Here is a 10,861-nt window from a genome sequence, read left to right as displayed (position 1 = left end):
TCTGCTAATTGAATAGGACACATTGGTTGACGGGATGAAATGTTCAAGTACGATTAAATTAATGTCTTTCACTCGTAACGTTTTACACGCCACTGTCAAACCCCAACATAGTAACGGACCGGAACTGTGTCGCGTCTGGGAAGCTCATTAATCGGTATCAGTTTTCCGAAATCTGTCCTGAAATGGCTTCTCAAAAATCCCCCCGCCAACTCACCATCACATGATTGACACGATTTTGCGCAACCTTTGATAGAAACCGAGGAATCACCGGTCCATTGAAAGATTCAAACATCGATCGGAGGCTCTACATATGGCCACCAATCGCTCATTATCGATAATTTACATACTATGTACAAATCGGACGCTGATGAATGCCCGCAGGTCCGGTGTTATCTATGCGGTGATAAGACAAGTCAATGCTATAAACTGAGTATCTCCCGAAGAGAACAGCATCAGTGTGTATCGCTCAGTTTAAAGCTATAGTTCGTGGTGTTTTGCATATTCCCCAATCACGATGGCCAGAATCGTCACATTAGGAGTTTTGTTCGTGATATGTCTCGGGACAGGTAATACTTCTATTCTGAGAAGGTTCTGAGCATCTACAGAACGTGGTGGTTCTTCATTTTAGTACATCCCCAATTGGTTTGCTATCAGTGCGATGATTGTGAGCTACAGCAAGAGATCCCAATCGTCTGTGGAGATGTAGACTACACCACCACATCACCTCCGGATACAACCTGTCCCACCTGTGCTCCGGAACCTACGTTACCCACTACGCCGGAGTGGACAACTTCCACACCCGATACTACGTGTCCAACCTGTGCTCCAACTCTTCCCACAACGCACATCCCCACAACTTCGACACCTGACACCACATGTCCAACCTGTGCTCCAACGCTTCCTACAACTCCCATTCCGACAACTTCAACACCTGACACTACGTGTCCCACGTGTGCACCGACTCTTCCCACATCTCCCATCCCGACAACCTCAACGCCAGAAGAAACCACGTGTCCCACCTGTGCCCCAACGCTTCCTACATCACCTACTCCAACTACGTCTACACCAGTCCACACTTCCACTCCCGATACCACCTGTCCTACGTGTGCCCCAACACTTCCCACTACGCATCCTCTCACCACCTCAACACCGTTGTCCACTGTGACATTGCCGCCTCCAACGCCTACGACACCTACCCCGCCGTCCTGTCCCGCTGGGTGTTGTCCATGCTTTAGCGATCGTTCCACCTCCATCTTTGCGATGGCAGCTAAGGCCACCAAGAACTCTCTGATGGATGAGTTCGAAGATGAAATTCGTGCACCGCGTCAGCTACCACTTCCGGTCTACGTGTGCTACACTACCGAACGATTTGGTGAGGATCGTCCTCGATTTCATTGCGTGTACTTTCCCTTCAGCATACTCATTCACGTGCTCTCCGTTACAGTGAACCAACGGCGCGTAATCAGTCGGGGTTGTACCAAGCGACAGCAGTCGGTCACCGACACCTGCACACAGCTCAGTGGTGGACAATCGTACGAACAGTGTTCGCTCTGCTCGTGGCAGCTGTGCAACCGATAGGCCGGGATGTAGACACCTATTGTGCGCGGTGTATCTCTCATATTATTGTCAAACTATTGCGCTTCTTCGCGCGAAGAAGAGCCCGGATCATCAATCATGATGATGGTGACACCAGTAGCTCCTAGAAGTTTCCCCACCTCAAGCGGAAGTGTATCGAAATAAAAGCAACAATACTCTACACGATAAGCATTCAACTGTTGGATCATTGAGCTGGGGGCGTATGTTGGCCGTGAGTCAGACAGAGGACGCACCTGGCGCCATAGATAAGGTGCTGCTGATGGGGACAACTGTCTGTTATGACATTGGATGACTGTTCCTTTTAAGACACATCTTAGATTGCTTTACAATAGGCACCTTCCGAAAGGTTACGTGATGTCCTCCAGGCGATTGATTTGTGTCATGTTGTCCATTGTTTCCAACACGTTCCTTCAAGTAGCGATAATGTGTGATCACTTTCCATGTGGGTAAAGTTCAATTGCTTAGAATTTGCATCCCGAACCTACCTCACGGGGTTACAATCCCAAACCCCCCCAATGCGTCACAAAGGTGGCTTAACCCACATCAGCTCACCAATTTTTCATTCACTCCAGCGGGCTCACCACAAAATGGTTCTCAAACCATTGAACGTGCATCGACAGCCACACACATCCAAACGGTCGAGATTTATTCCCAACGCCATATTTGTAACGCCTGCAGCACCCTCTCGATTTGGCAGCTCGCAGAGAGAAGGCTTTTTTCCGTGTTCTCCTTCTATTTCTGGTGTCTATCGTTGGAGTCTCCGCACTGTCACATGCACTTGCCCCGAAGGAAACCAGTTAGGCTTCCCTAATGCATCCCGTAATTTCAACCCTTTCCCCCCTGTCTGGCGGTCTGCTGTCCCACAAACTGTCCCTTTATTTTCACTCCACCTTCCTCGGCGCATTACGTAATAAACGATCTGATTAATTTGATGTCGTGCCGGTTCGGTTCCCTTCGGTCGGTTAGTTGGCCGGCTGGTTGTTCGCATTTTTTACCCCCCCTCTTACCGCTTCTTTCTTTCTGCCCCGCGTACTGGGGCAGTACAACGGTCCGCGGGCCTTATTTATGGTCATGTGTGATGCTTTATGACACGGTCGCGATCGCGAACCACGACCACGAAGCAGCCAGCGGCATTCCCGGTCGACTTGCATATCGATTGCGATCGACGTGCACGGGACGTGGCAAAGCGAGCTAATGGGAAATGGAAGAAAGGCCCTCTCCTCTCCTCCCCGCGCCACGACACAAACTGGCAGAGAAAGAGGTGCGAATGCGCTCGCGTACGATTTGCATAACAATAAATTGCAGTTCTCCCACCGCAAAACTGGCCCGCACACACGAGAAGAACAGTGTTCTGCGCGCTAGAATCACGCGCGAAATCTCGATGCGCGACGGTGAAGTTGGGGCACGTTGGTGCATAAGGGACGGCAAGGGTCCGCTGCTTGCCAGTGCTTTCACTTTCGGTCGTAATTCGTGCGTTTTTTTTTTTTGGTTTCTATTGGTGGGAAAATGTGGAATATCAGTTACATTTTGGAAACGGAACTGGACGATTTGTGCGGAATATTTAAAGATTGGTATTCATTGAATTGATGAAAATTGTGAGAAGAAGCCATAACTACTCATGTCGAAGTGTAAATTCTGCCATTAGTTTTAGTCGAGGGCTCCAATTTGTTGGTAATTTAAACAAAATATTCTGTAAAATCTCAGTCTTATCCTCTATTGACTCTTCTATCACCTTCACTACTTTCGGTACTTTCGTATCTGCCCATTCTCATCCAACTCCCAAGCTCCCTCTTGACATATATCCTTTTTTGATAAGTCGAAAAATCTCGGAGATGTTCTATTAAGTTTTGAGTGAAGAAGCATCTTTAAACCCCTTCAAAAGGGATGTGAATTCGGTTATGATACACAACAGTTTAGTAGACTTAAAGTTAAAAGTTATGATCAGTGCTGATACTGTCTCTAGTCATCTTCACCACTCTTTATTGAATATCTGAAATAGAAGTAGATGTTTCTTTGTGGAATCTTCATTGGTCGATTCCAATTACTAACATCTTTATGCATTTAAACAGCTCTTTAACAAAATATCTCCAACTCTAACATAAAAAGGAACGTGATTTTAAAACATATTAACGCCATTCATTTTAATTTTATATTTTTTGAAGGTGAACTTTTTTGTTAAGAGCATCAAATCGTTTATATCATAGAAACTAACCGGCTTAAGTACAACGACTTGAACGGGTCTGTTATGCATGGAATTAAAAAGACCATTCAGTAGGACGAAATTTCAACCGGGACTTTCCCGCATTCAAGGAGGCGCAATGATCAAACCCTTCGCGGGTCTTAGATCACGTAGAAACAAGCCAATTCGCAAACCGAAAGGGAAAGAAACGAAAGCAAAAGTGATCGCTAAAAATTAACTCACTTTCAAAGAATGCCATTGTTTCTGTGTCGCCTGGTACCGGTCAAGCGATGCAGGGAAGCTGACTTTCTTACAGCTCGCGAATCCACCAGCGCACACGGAGCGACCCTTGCTACAGTTTACACATTTACCACTTGCCACCCCACTCGGACGACTGGCGCGGACTAGAGCCAGAGCGCGAAAAGAACCTAGCGGGAGGTCATTTAGTTCGGCGGCATGGTGGTTTGCGAAAAATAAATACACATATACTCCATCTCACGAGTCTCGGACAGTCCGGTGGTCCCGGCGGTTTCGGGGCCTTCGGGTCGCAAAATTGGACGACTTTTTTTCTGTGCCCCGGCAGCCGCGTGTGGGAGTTATGTAATGGGGGTGGGGGGTGGTAAAAGAAATTACCACCGGCGGTGGTTCATATTTCTCCCATAAGCCCAGCATAAAGAGACCCCTTTCATAAGCGCACGAGCGTACCGCAACGTCACGGAGCAGGTATCGTTGGAGGATTGTGTCCTGCGTGCATTGGCTGGCGACTGTGTGTGCGTCGCTGGGAGTCCCAGTGATTTTGTTGTTGTTTTCGTTCCATTTCTTCAATCACTCGCCATCACTGCGTGGACAAGGGGCCAGCGCAGTATTATTAGTATCTTTATTTCGTCTTAATTCTTTTGCTGCGCCGTTTTGTAATGCTCTGAGGGAGCCTCCGTGATCGTTGTAGGTGGAGGGAACTCGAAATATGTGTCAGCGGTGAATGTGCCTCCCGAACCGTACATTATACATGCATGCACTCGTTGCACACGGACCGGGAGCGAAACAGAGATGTATGTGCCTATTTTATGATGGCGCTAATGTGGCCGTTTGTCAAGCGGCTGCGAGATTGTCGTACCGCGCAATTTGTCGGGAGGTCTTAGAAAGCGCAACCGCCACAAACTGACCGCTAAGTGCAGGTCATCGGGAAACAGTTTGTCGGCGGTGCAGTGCAGAGCGCAAATATATGTAATTCGGTTAGTGGTATTGTGTCGTTTAATGGGAAATTTATGAAGTTTAATCTGTTTTCCTATTAAGCGGAAAAGAATACATCGTCGCTCATAGCTTTTAGCGCTGGTTTCAACAAGAATTCATTTCATCAAAAATGTCAACGAAACATGCGAAAATTTCTCCAAATTATCACTCATTGCAAACATTTCTTCACCCCATTCAAGCTCAAGTGCCATATTAATCCATATTTCCATTATGCCCTAATCGGATAACAAATGAGCAAACAAGCAAAAAGCAAACAAAAAACAGGAACCCGCAAGATAATGAATTATTCAACATAATCCGACCGAACAAAGGAAGTGAACCGGTGCCGGCAACCGAAAGAAATAGTAAAATAAATACAGCTTCCCGAAAACAAGATTGTCAACACCACGAACGATGTCCACCGTGCACAAAACATACATGCCGTAAAAGTGGAGAATCAGGCAGAATAAATAAGCAAACCACCGGCGAAAGATTCACACGCTGTGCCATCTTCAACGCGTGTGCGGCGCGGCAAGATAAAGCGAACACACACCTCGACCCAAAAGACGCGTTCGCGTGCCGGTCGTCTGTGCGCGCCCAACAGCGTGAACATAAGCGCAAACGCCACCCATAAAAGTGGCCGTGCTGACGACCACGGGGTGGTCCGTTTTGGTGGACTCTACGCGTGAACCATCCCAAGCGCACCGAATATACACGCGCAGAAATAAAATAAGATATAAAAAGCGCACCATCGAGCGCAATGGATCGTCTTCGGGCACGAGCGATGGGGAGGTGATCGCGTAAGACGCAAGAGGACGACCCTCGACGAGGATTTTTTTTTTGTATGTATCGAATTGTCGACACCTTTGAGTTGTGTGTTTTGTTGTTGTGGTCCATCTTTTGAAGCACCTACATCGAGCCGCAATCATTCGTCGGAGCAGATGGTGTTGGTGATGTTGATGATTGAAACAGATGAATGAAGCGTCCGGATAATTTACATACGAGGGATGTAGGCAAATAGCGAGGGAGGATGGTCGGCTGATGGAATTTTAAATGTGTGATGTGACCATTTTGCTCGCGTCTAGATCGATTAAGACGTAGGACATCCTTTGCCAGCGATAAGTGATTCAAGCATTTGAATAATAGGAAGCGATATTGTGTGTGGTTTTTTGTGTGTGAAATATGATACCACAGTAATCGGCATCTTCGGCAGATTGACAGATTGCTTAGGAATTATGACATTTTTTTTATGGCAACGTAAACGGCCTTAAGGTTGATTGATAAGTTTTGTTTATCAAAAAAGAGTAAAATTTAAATATCTTTGAAGTCAATTAGGTAGCGACTTTAACTTTAGATTTTTTTTTATTATCGTTAGAACGGCCAGGCCGTATATCTTACTTTAGAAAATTAGAAGGTGTAAAAAATTAAAATAAAATTATTAACAAAATTTAGAATATTATGTTATATTTTTTTATTTTGTTATAATATTATGTTAAAATTTTTAATATATTTTTAAATTTTTAAATTAAATATGGAAGCTATCTGGCTACATGGTACAGCAAGTATAACCAACAACTTCAATCAGCTATAAATAAATCTTAAATAATGTATGAACAAGATCTTATATTTGATAATATATTATATATTAAATATTAATATAGTAATATAAGGTTAACACTCGGTTAACGAAATAAACACTTCTACATTTATTCCAATCCAAGTATGTTCTTGTGTAACAGATTTTTTTGTAAGTGTTAAAATATTATTCTCTTTGATAATTGATAAGATTATACGACTCTGTCAAAGGAATTCAAATTGAAATTACAAACAAACAGTAAACGTATTTTAACAGTAACAGTATTTAAATTTTGCATTATGTTTCGGTTAAATGAGTCTACAGCTCTCTACATTACAGCATTAAGTTGAGAGCACTCTCCTAAAAACATTAAACAAAGCTTTACCAAGCATTTAATCTGTGCCATGTTAAAATATGGGTAATTTTACTTTAACGCATGTCCATTCCTCCTGTGGCGGGAACCGATCGACTGCATCTTTATCTGCACCGTGTTCGAGCGTTTGTAATTTATCGTCACTTTCGGCTCAGCACACCAAAAAAAAACAGTGCTAGATGACAACCGATTGCCTTCGCCGAACTGTTCCACGATGCCTACCACCATTTCCGATGGTCTATAACCCGTATGAGCTGCAAGAAAACGTCATCACTATACGACCGACAGACGGTGGCACACATTGCCCTCGAGAGAAAGAAACGTGAATTTGTTATGTTTCCTTTCGTCTTGGACTTTCTGCTAAGACTGCCGCGCGTCACAAGACCTGTTTCAGCGATCGATTCGCAGTTTCATAGCCACTCCGAAGACTGGTTTGCCGTCCTAACACCGCAGGGTGGATACGATAGCTCCAGTTTTTACTCCACCGGCTTGCCGGCGCTTTTTCGGGCCCAAGTACACCGTTGGCCTCCAGCACACTTACCCACTGGCCAACATCCAACACTGGCCCGGTAGAAGGGAGCGTGTATGTCACTGCGTTTTTCCGTTCATAATTTATCTCCCCGCGTACGAGAGTAGACGGTTTCGTTTCGTACTCTCGGGCTGTCTGCGTGTAGTGCGCGGATTGCGTAATACTTAATACTTACGCTGAACCCAATTTTTCTGTACGATGTACGAACGGTCCAAGTGGCTGTGCACCAGCGTGAAACCAGCTGGGCAAGTCTCAATGAAATTCAAGTGTAAGCGTCTGGCACACAAAACCCCAAACTGGAGCATTTCACTGGTGAGGTTATCCAGCGCGGGCTTGTACAAACCGGAGATCCTTGAGAGGATAACTGGCAGACATGGGAGCGTAATGCAACGCTGGTAAAGCCGGCTGCAACTACTCTTACGATCGCGGGGATGCGAGATGATAGAGATCCAAATCTAGATGGTGAAGAACGATCGTAACTTTCGCGCTGGTCTCGGTGTACGATCTGGAGTGAAAAATCACCGTGTGTTACCCCCGATGACACTTTCAGTACTTTACAACCTTTACAACTCATCCTCCCACGCAAACATAAATGGAACGGAGACTTGTGTTTTCTTAGGTCTAAAATTTAATTAATGCCTGTTCGCTTATTTCATGCCACCTTGGCATGGGTAAAATGGTATCAAGAGTGTGCCGCGTTCGTGTGGTTTTCGGTTCAGTAGGATTGTACGTGCGATGGTTAGCGAGGGATCACTGCATCATAGGATTTAGATGGATTTGATCGTGTTCGCTTTACTGTTTCGCTTTCGTTGAAAAGGATTAAACGTCAGATTTTAACATTGATTGATTAGCATTCGATATAGGGTTAGTGTTTTTATGAGGTTTCTCACTTTACGAAGCGTTGAAGTCTTTCGTTCATTGCACAACACATTTCGAACAAACGTGGTTATACATATTTCAAATGTGTTTGTTTCTTGGAAAATGTGCTTAAGATGAAACGGAAAATCAAAATCCGGTTATTTTATAAAGTTTTTTTTATATTAAGTTAAAAGCCAAAGTACATAACCTATTTTATAAGTGTTTCCTATTTCGATACATCAAACCATCATCATTTTTGCTGGTTACATTCCTTAATAAAGAAGCTCCTAAGCGTTAGTTACAGTAGCGTGGAGGCTTCCGTAGCATGATGGATTTGTATTTTGATCTTTCATTGTCAAAAATGTCGACCAGCTGAACCTTTTGTTAGCGAAGCGTCTATGACAAATGGGAAAGCTGCTAATATACCGTCCGGAGGGCATTTGCTTCCCGCTGGTATCTGTATTATCCTAGTTCAAAAGGTCGCTTCTTCGTCTGTGGAAGCGAAATGAAGCACCACGCTCGCAGCACACGTTCGTAAAATATTCCAATCCATCATTTATCATTCTCACCTGCCACACGCACACATGCGACGGGAGGAAAAAAAAATATCGGAAACACCATCAAATACTTTTGAGTGGGAAACGGTGTCTTATCGAATGTTAATTTAAGATAACTTGGTATCATTAGTGATGTTGAAAAACTATCAAAACACAACGGATTTCAGAGGAATGCTGACGGACTTCAAACCGTGTCGGTTGATGAAAAACCACTCAATGCTGAACGAAGTGAAAGTAAACTCGACGGAATCAAAATTTAAGAAGCTCTCGTAAACGTGTTAGCTGTATTATGATTCAGTCTGTTTGTTTGCTGACAACGTTTCCAAAACACTATTATTATTCATGTTTCGCACGGTATTTACGGACCTTATTACGCGTATTTTTTCGGAACCATCCGAAACCGCAAACCATAAATTGACGTACATCTTAAAACATGACTTCATCAGTTTCGTTTTTAACGAACACAAAATTTCTTGTCGCCACGATAGCGGCTTGGTAGGCTCTGATCGATGACCAAATTATGCTAATTGCATGACCTCTTCTTTTTTTGTTTACTTTCAGGTAATTAAAAGAACGTCCCAAAATGTGATATAATAAATCCTCCATGGATTCCGACAAGCGGTGTACAGCTGTCGGCTTAATTAAGCCATCGAGGTTGAGTGAGCTTTTTTTTGCACCAAGTACCCCCCGGAGACCGTAAGTTGATCATCGAACGGTGGTAATTTAAAGTTTGCGAGTGGCGAATGAAAGGTACTTTAAAATGTGTTCAACCGTGTTCACTAAAAAGGAAAAAAATACCTGAGCATGAAAGTTTTATGCGAGTGCGTTGGTTAATTCAATTGATCATCGTGACATTGGGCTTGAGAGGAATTTAAGATGAGTTGTGTATTCCCGTGTTGCTTTTGACCGATTTCTGGCTGCTTTTGAATAGAAGTGATTGAATTGACTTCAATCATGATCAAATGATCGTGTGATATAATAAATCAAATCAACTGAACAAAAACTCAATAAATCTAAGTGAAGAATGCTTATCAGTTCTTGGCATATCTTGAATTTGAAATAAAATAATAACCTTTGTTTACATCAGATCATAGCCTTGTTAAGATCTTCAATTGAATTATTTGAGGGTCTTAAAATTCCTCGTTACAATACAAATTTTAATCTGATCTTATGTGTTAGGAACTGCAAAGTTTTATTCAACTTCCACCCAACTCAGTTGTTAAAATCCATTAAAATCGCATTACCTCGAAATTTGATCTTTTTCCTGCAAAGAGTCGGTGCCCCCATCATAATCGGCCTTGATTGAACTCGACGTTTGCTTTCCTTCTTCATTAGCAGTGAACTTTTCCTTCCCACCAGCGCAAGGATATCAATTTGCAACGTCCTACTATTAAACGCTACCGCTATTTCACCAATTTCACCGAACCCCGTACGATAAAGATCTGTGCCACTGGTACGCCTTGCGGTTGTCTTGTGCGCATTTGCGAAAATGAACCCTCCCCCCCAACGCATCGTCCGGAATTCAAGCGCCAACCACAAAGCGGAAGTGTCAAAGTCAATAGCAGGCTTTAGGTACGCGGGAAAATGGACATACCTTACCGGCGCACACGTCCAACAACGAGAAGTAAAAAAAAAAAGCAACGCTGAAACAATAAGTCACTTGCCCCTTTACTGTACGGTGGTTCGAAAGGGAATCTAATACTTTCAACCTTTCCCCCATCCAACGGCCAAAACCAACGACGGCCCTTCGCTGCGTTCTCTCCTCGCTCAAGCGGAAGGTGACTATTAGCCCTGGATGGCAGGGGTGGGCAGGTTTATGCGAAACGGCACCACAGACCACCGACACAGACTGGCTGACCAGCCGAACGAACGTTGGAAAATTGGCCCTGCAATGCGGAACTTGGCCGCATCGGCGGGAAGCAAAAGCAATAAAACGCGAGTGGCAATTTGAATGTGGCTTTGA

The 10,861-nt window shown here is 44.1% G+C and overlaps 1 protein-coding gene across 1 annotated transcript; it reads left to right on the top strand.

Annotated features, from left to right (window-relative positions):
- The first annotated feature begins 514 nt into the window (after positions 1–514).
- On the top strand, positions 515–1,578 carry LOC128304857 (mucin-2-like). The gene is made up of 4 exons (XM_053042096.1): positions 515–566; positions 629–1,012; positions 1,070–1,372; positions 1,445–1,578. The coding sequence occupies exons 1-4, from the start codon at positions 515–517 to the stop codon at positions 1,576–1,578; spliced, it is 873 nt and encodes a 290-aa protein (XP_052898056.1).
- Positions 1,579–10,861: the final 9,283 nt, after the last annotated feature.

Source organism: Anopheles moucheti, chromosome 3 (genome assembly GCF_943734755.1).
Source record: "Anopheles moucheti chromosome 3, idAnoMoucSN_F20_07, whole genome shotgun sequence".
NCBI lineage: Eukaryota > Metazoa > Arthropoda > Insecta > Diptera > Culicidae > Anopheles > Anopheles moucheti.
The sequence above is the reverse complement of the archived record's forward strand: the minus strand, read 5'-3'. Positions and strand labels throughout refer to the sequence as shown.

What these genes read in the sequence shown, in the direction of transcription:
- LOC128304857 (XM_053042096.1), top strand. Translation starts at nt 515, where the DNA reads ATGGCCAGAATCGTCACATTAGGAGTTTTGTTCGTGATATGTCTCGGG. An exon ending in CGTGATATGTCTCGGGACAG is followed by an intron (nt 567 to 628) that starts GTAATACTTCTA and finishes TCTTCATTTTAG; the next exon opens with TACATCCCCAATTGGTTTGC. An exon ending in CTACACTACCGAACGATTTG is followed by an intron (nt 1,373 to 1,444) that starts GTGAGGATCGTC and finishes TCTCCGTTACAG; the next exon opens with TGAACCAACGGCGCGTAATC.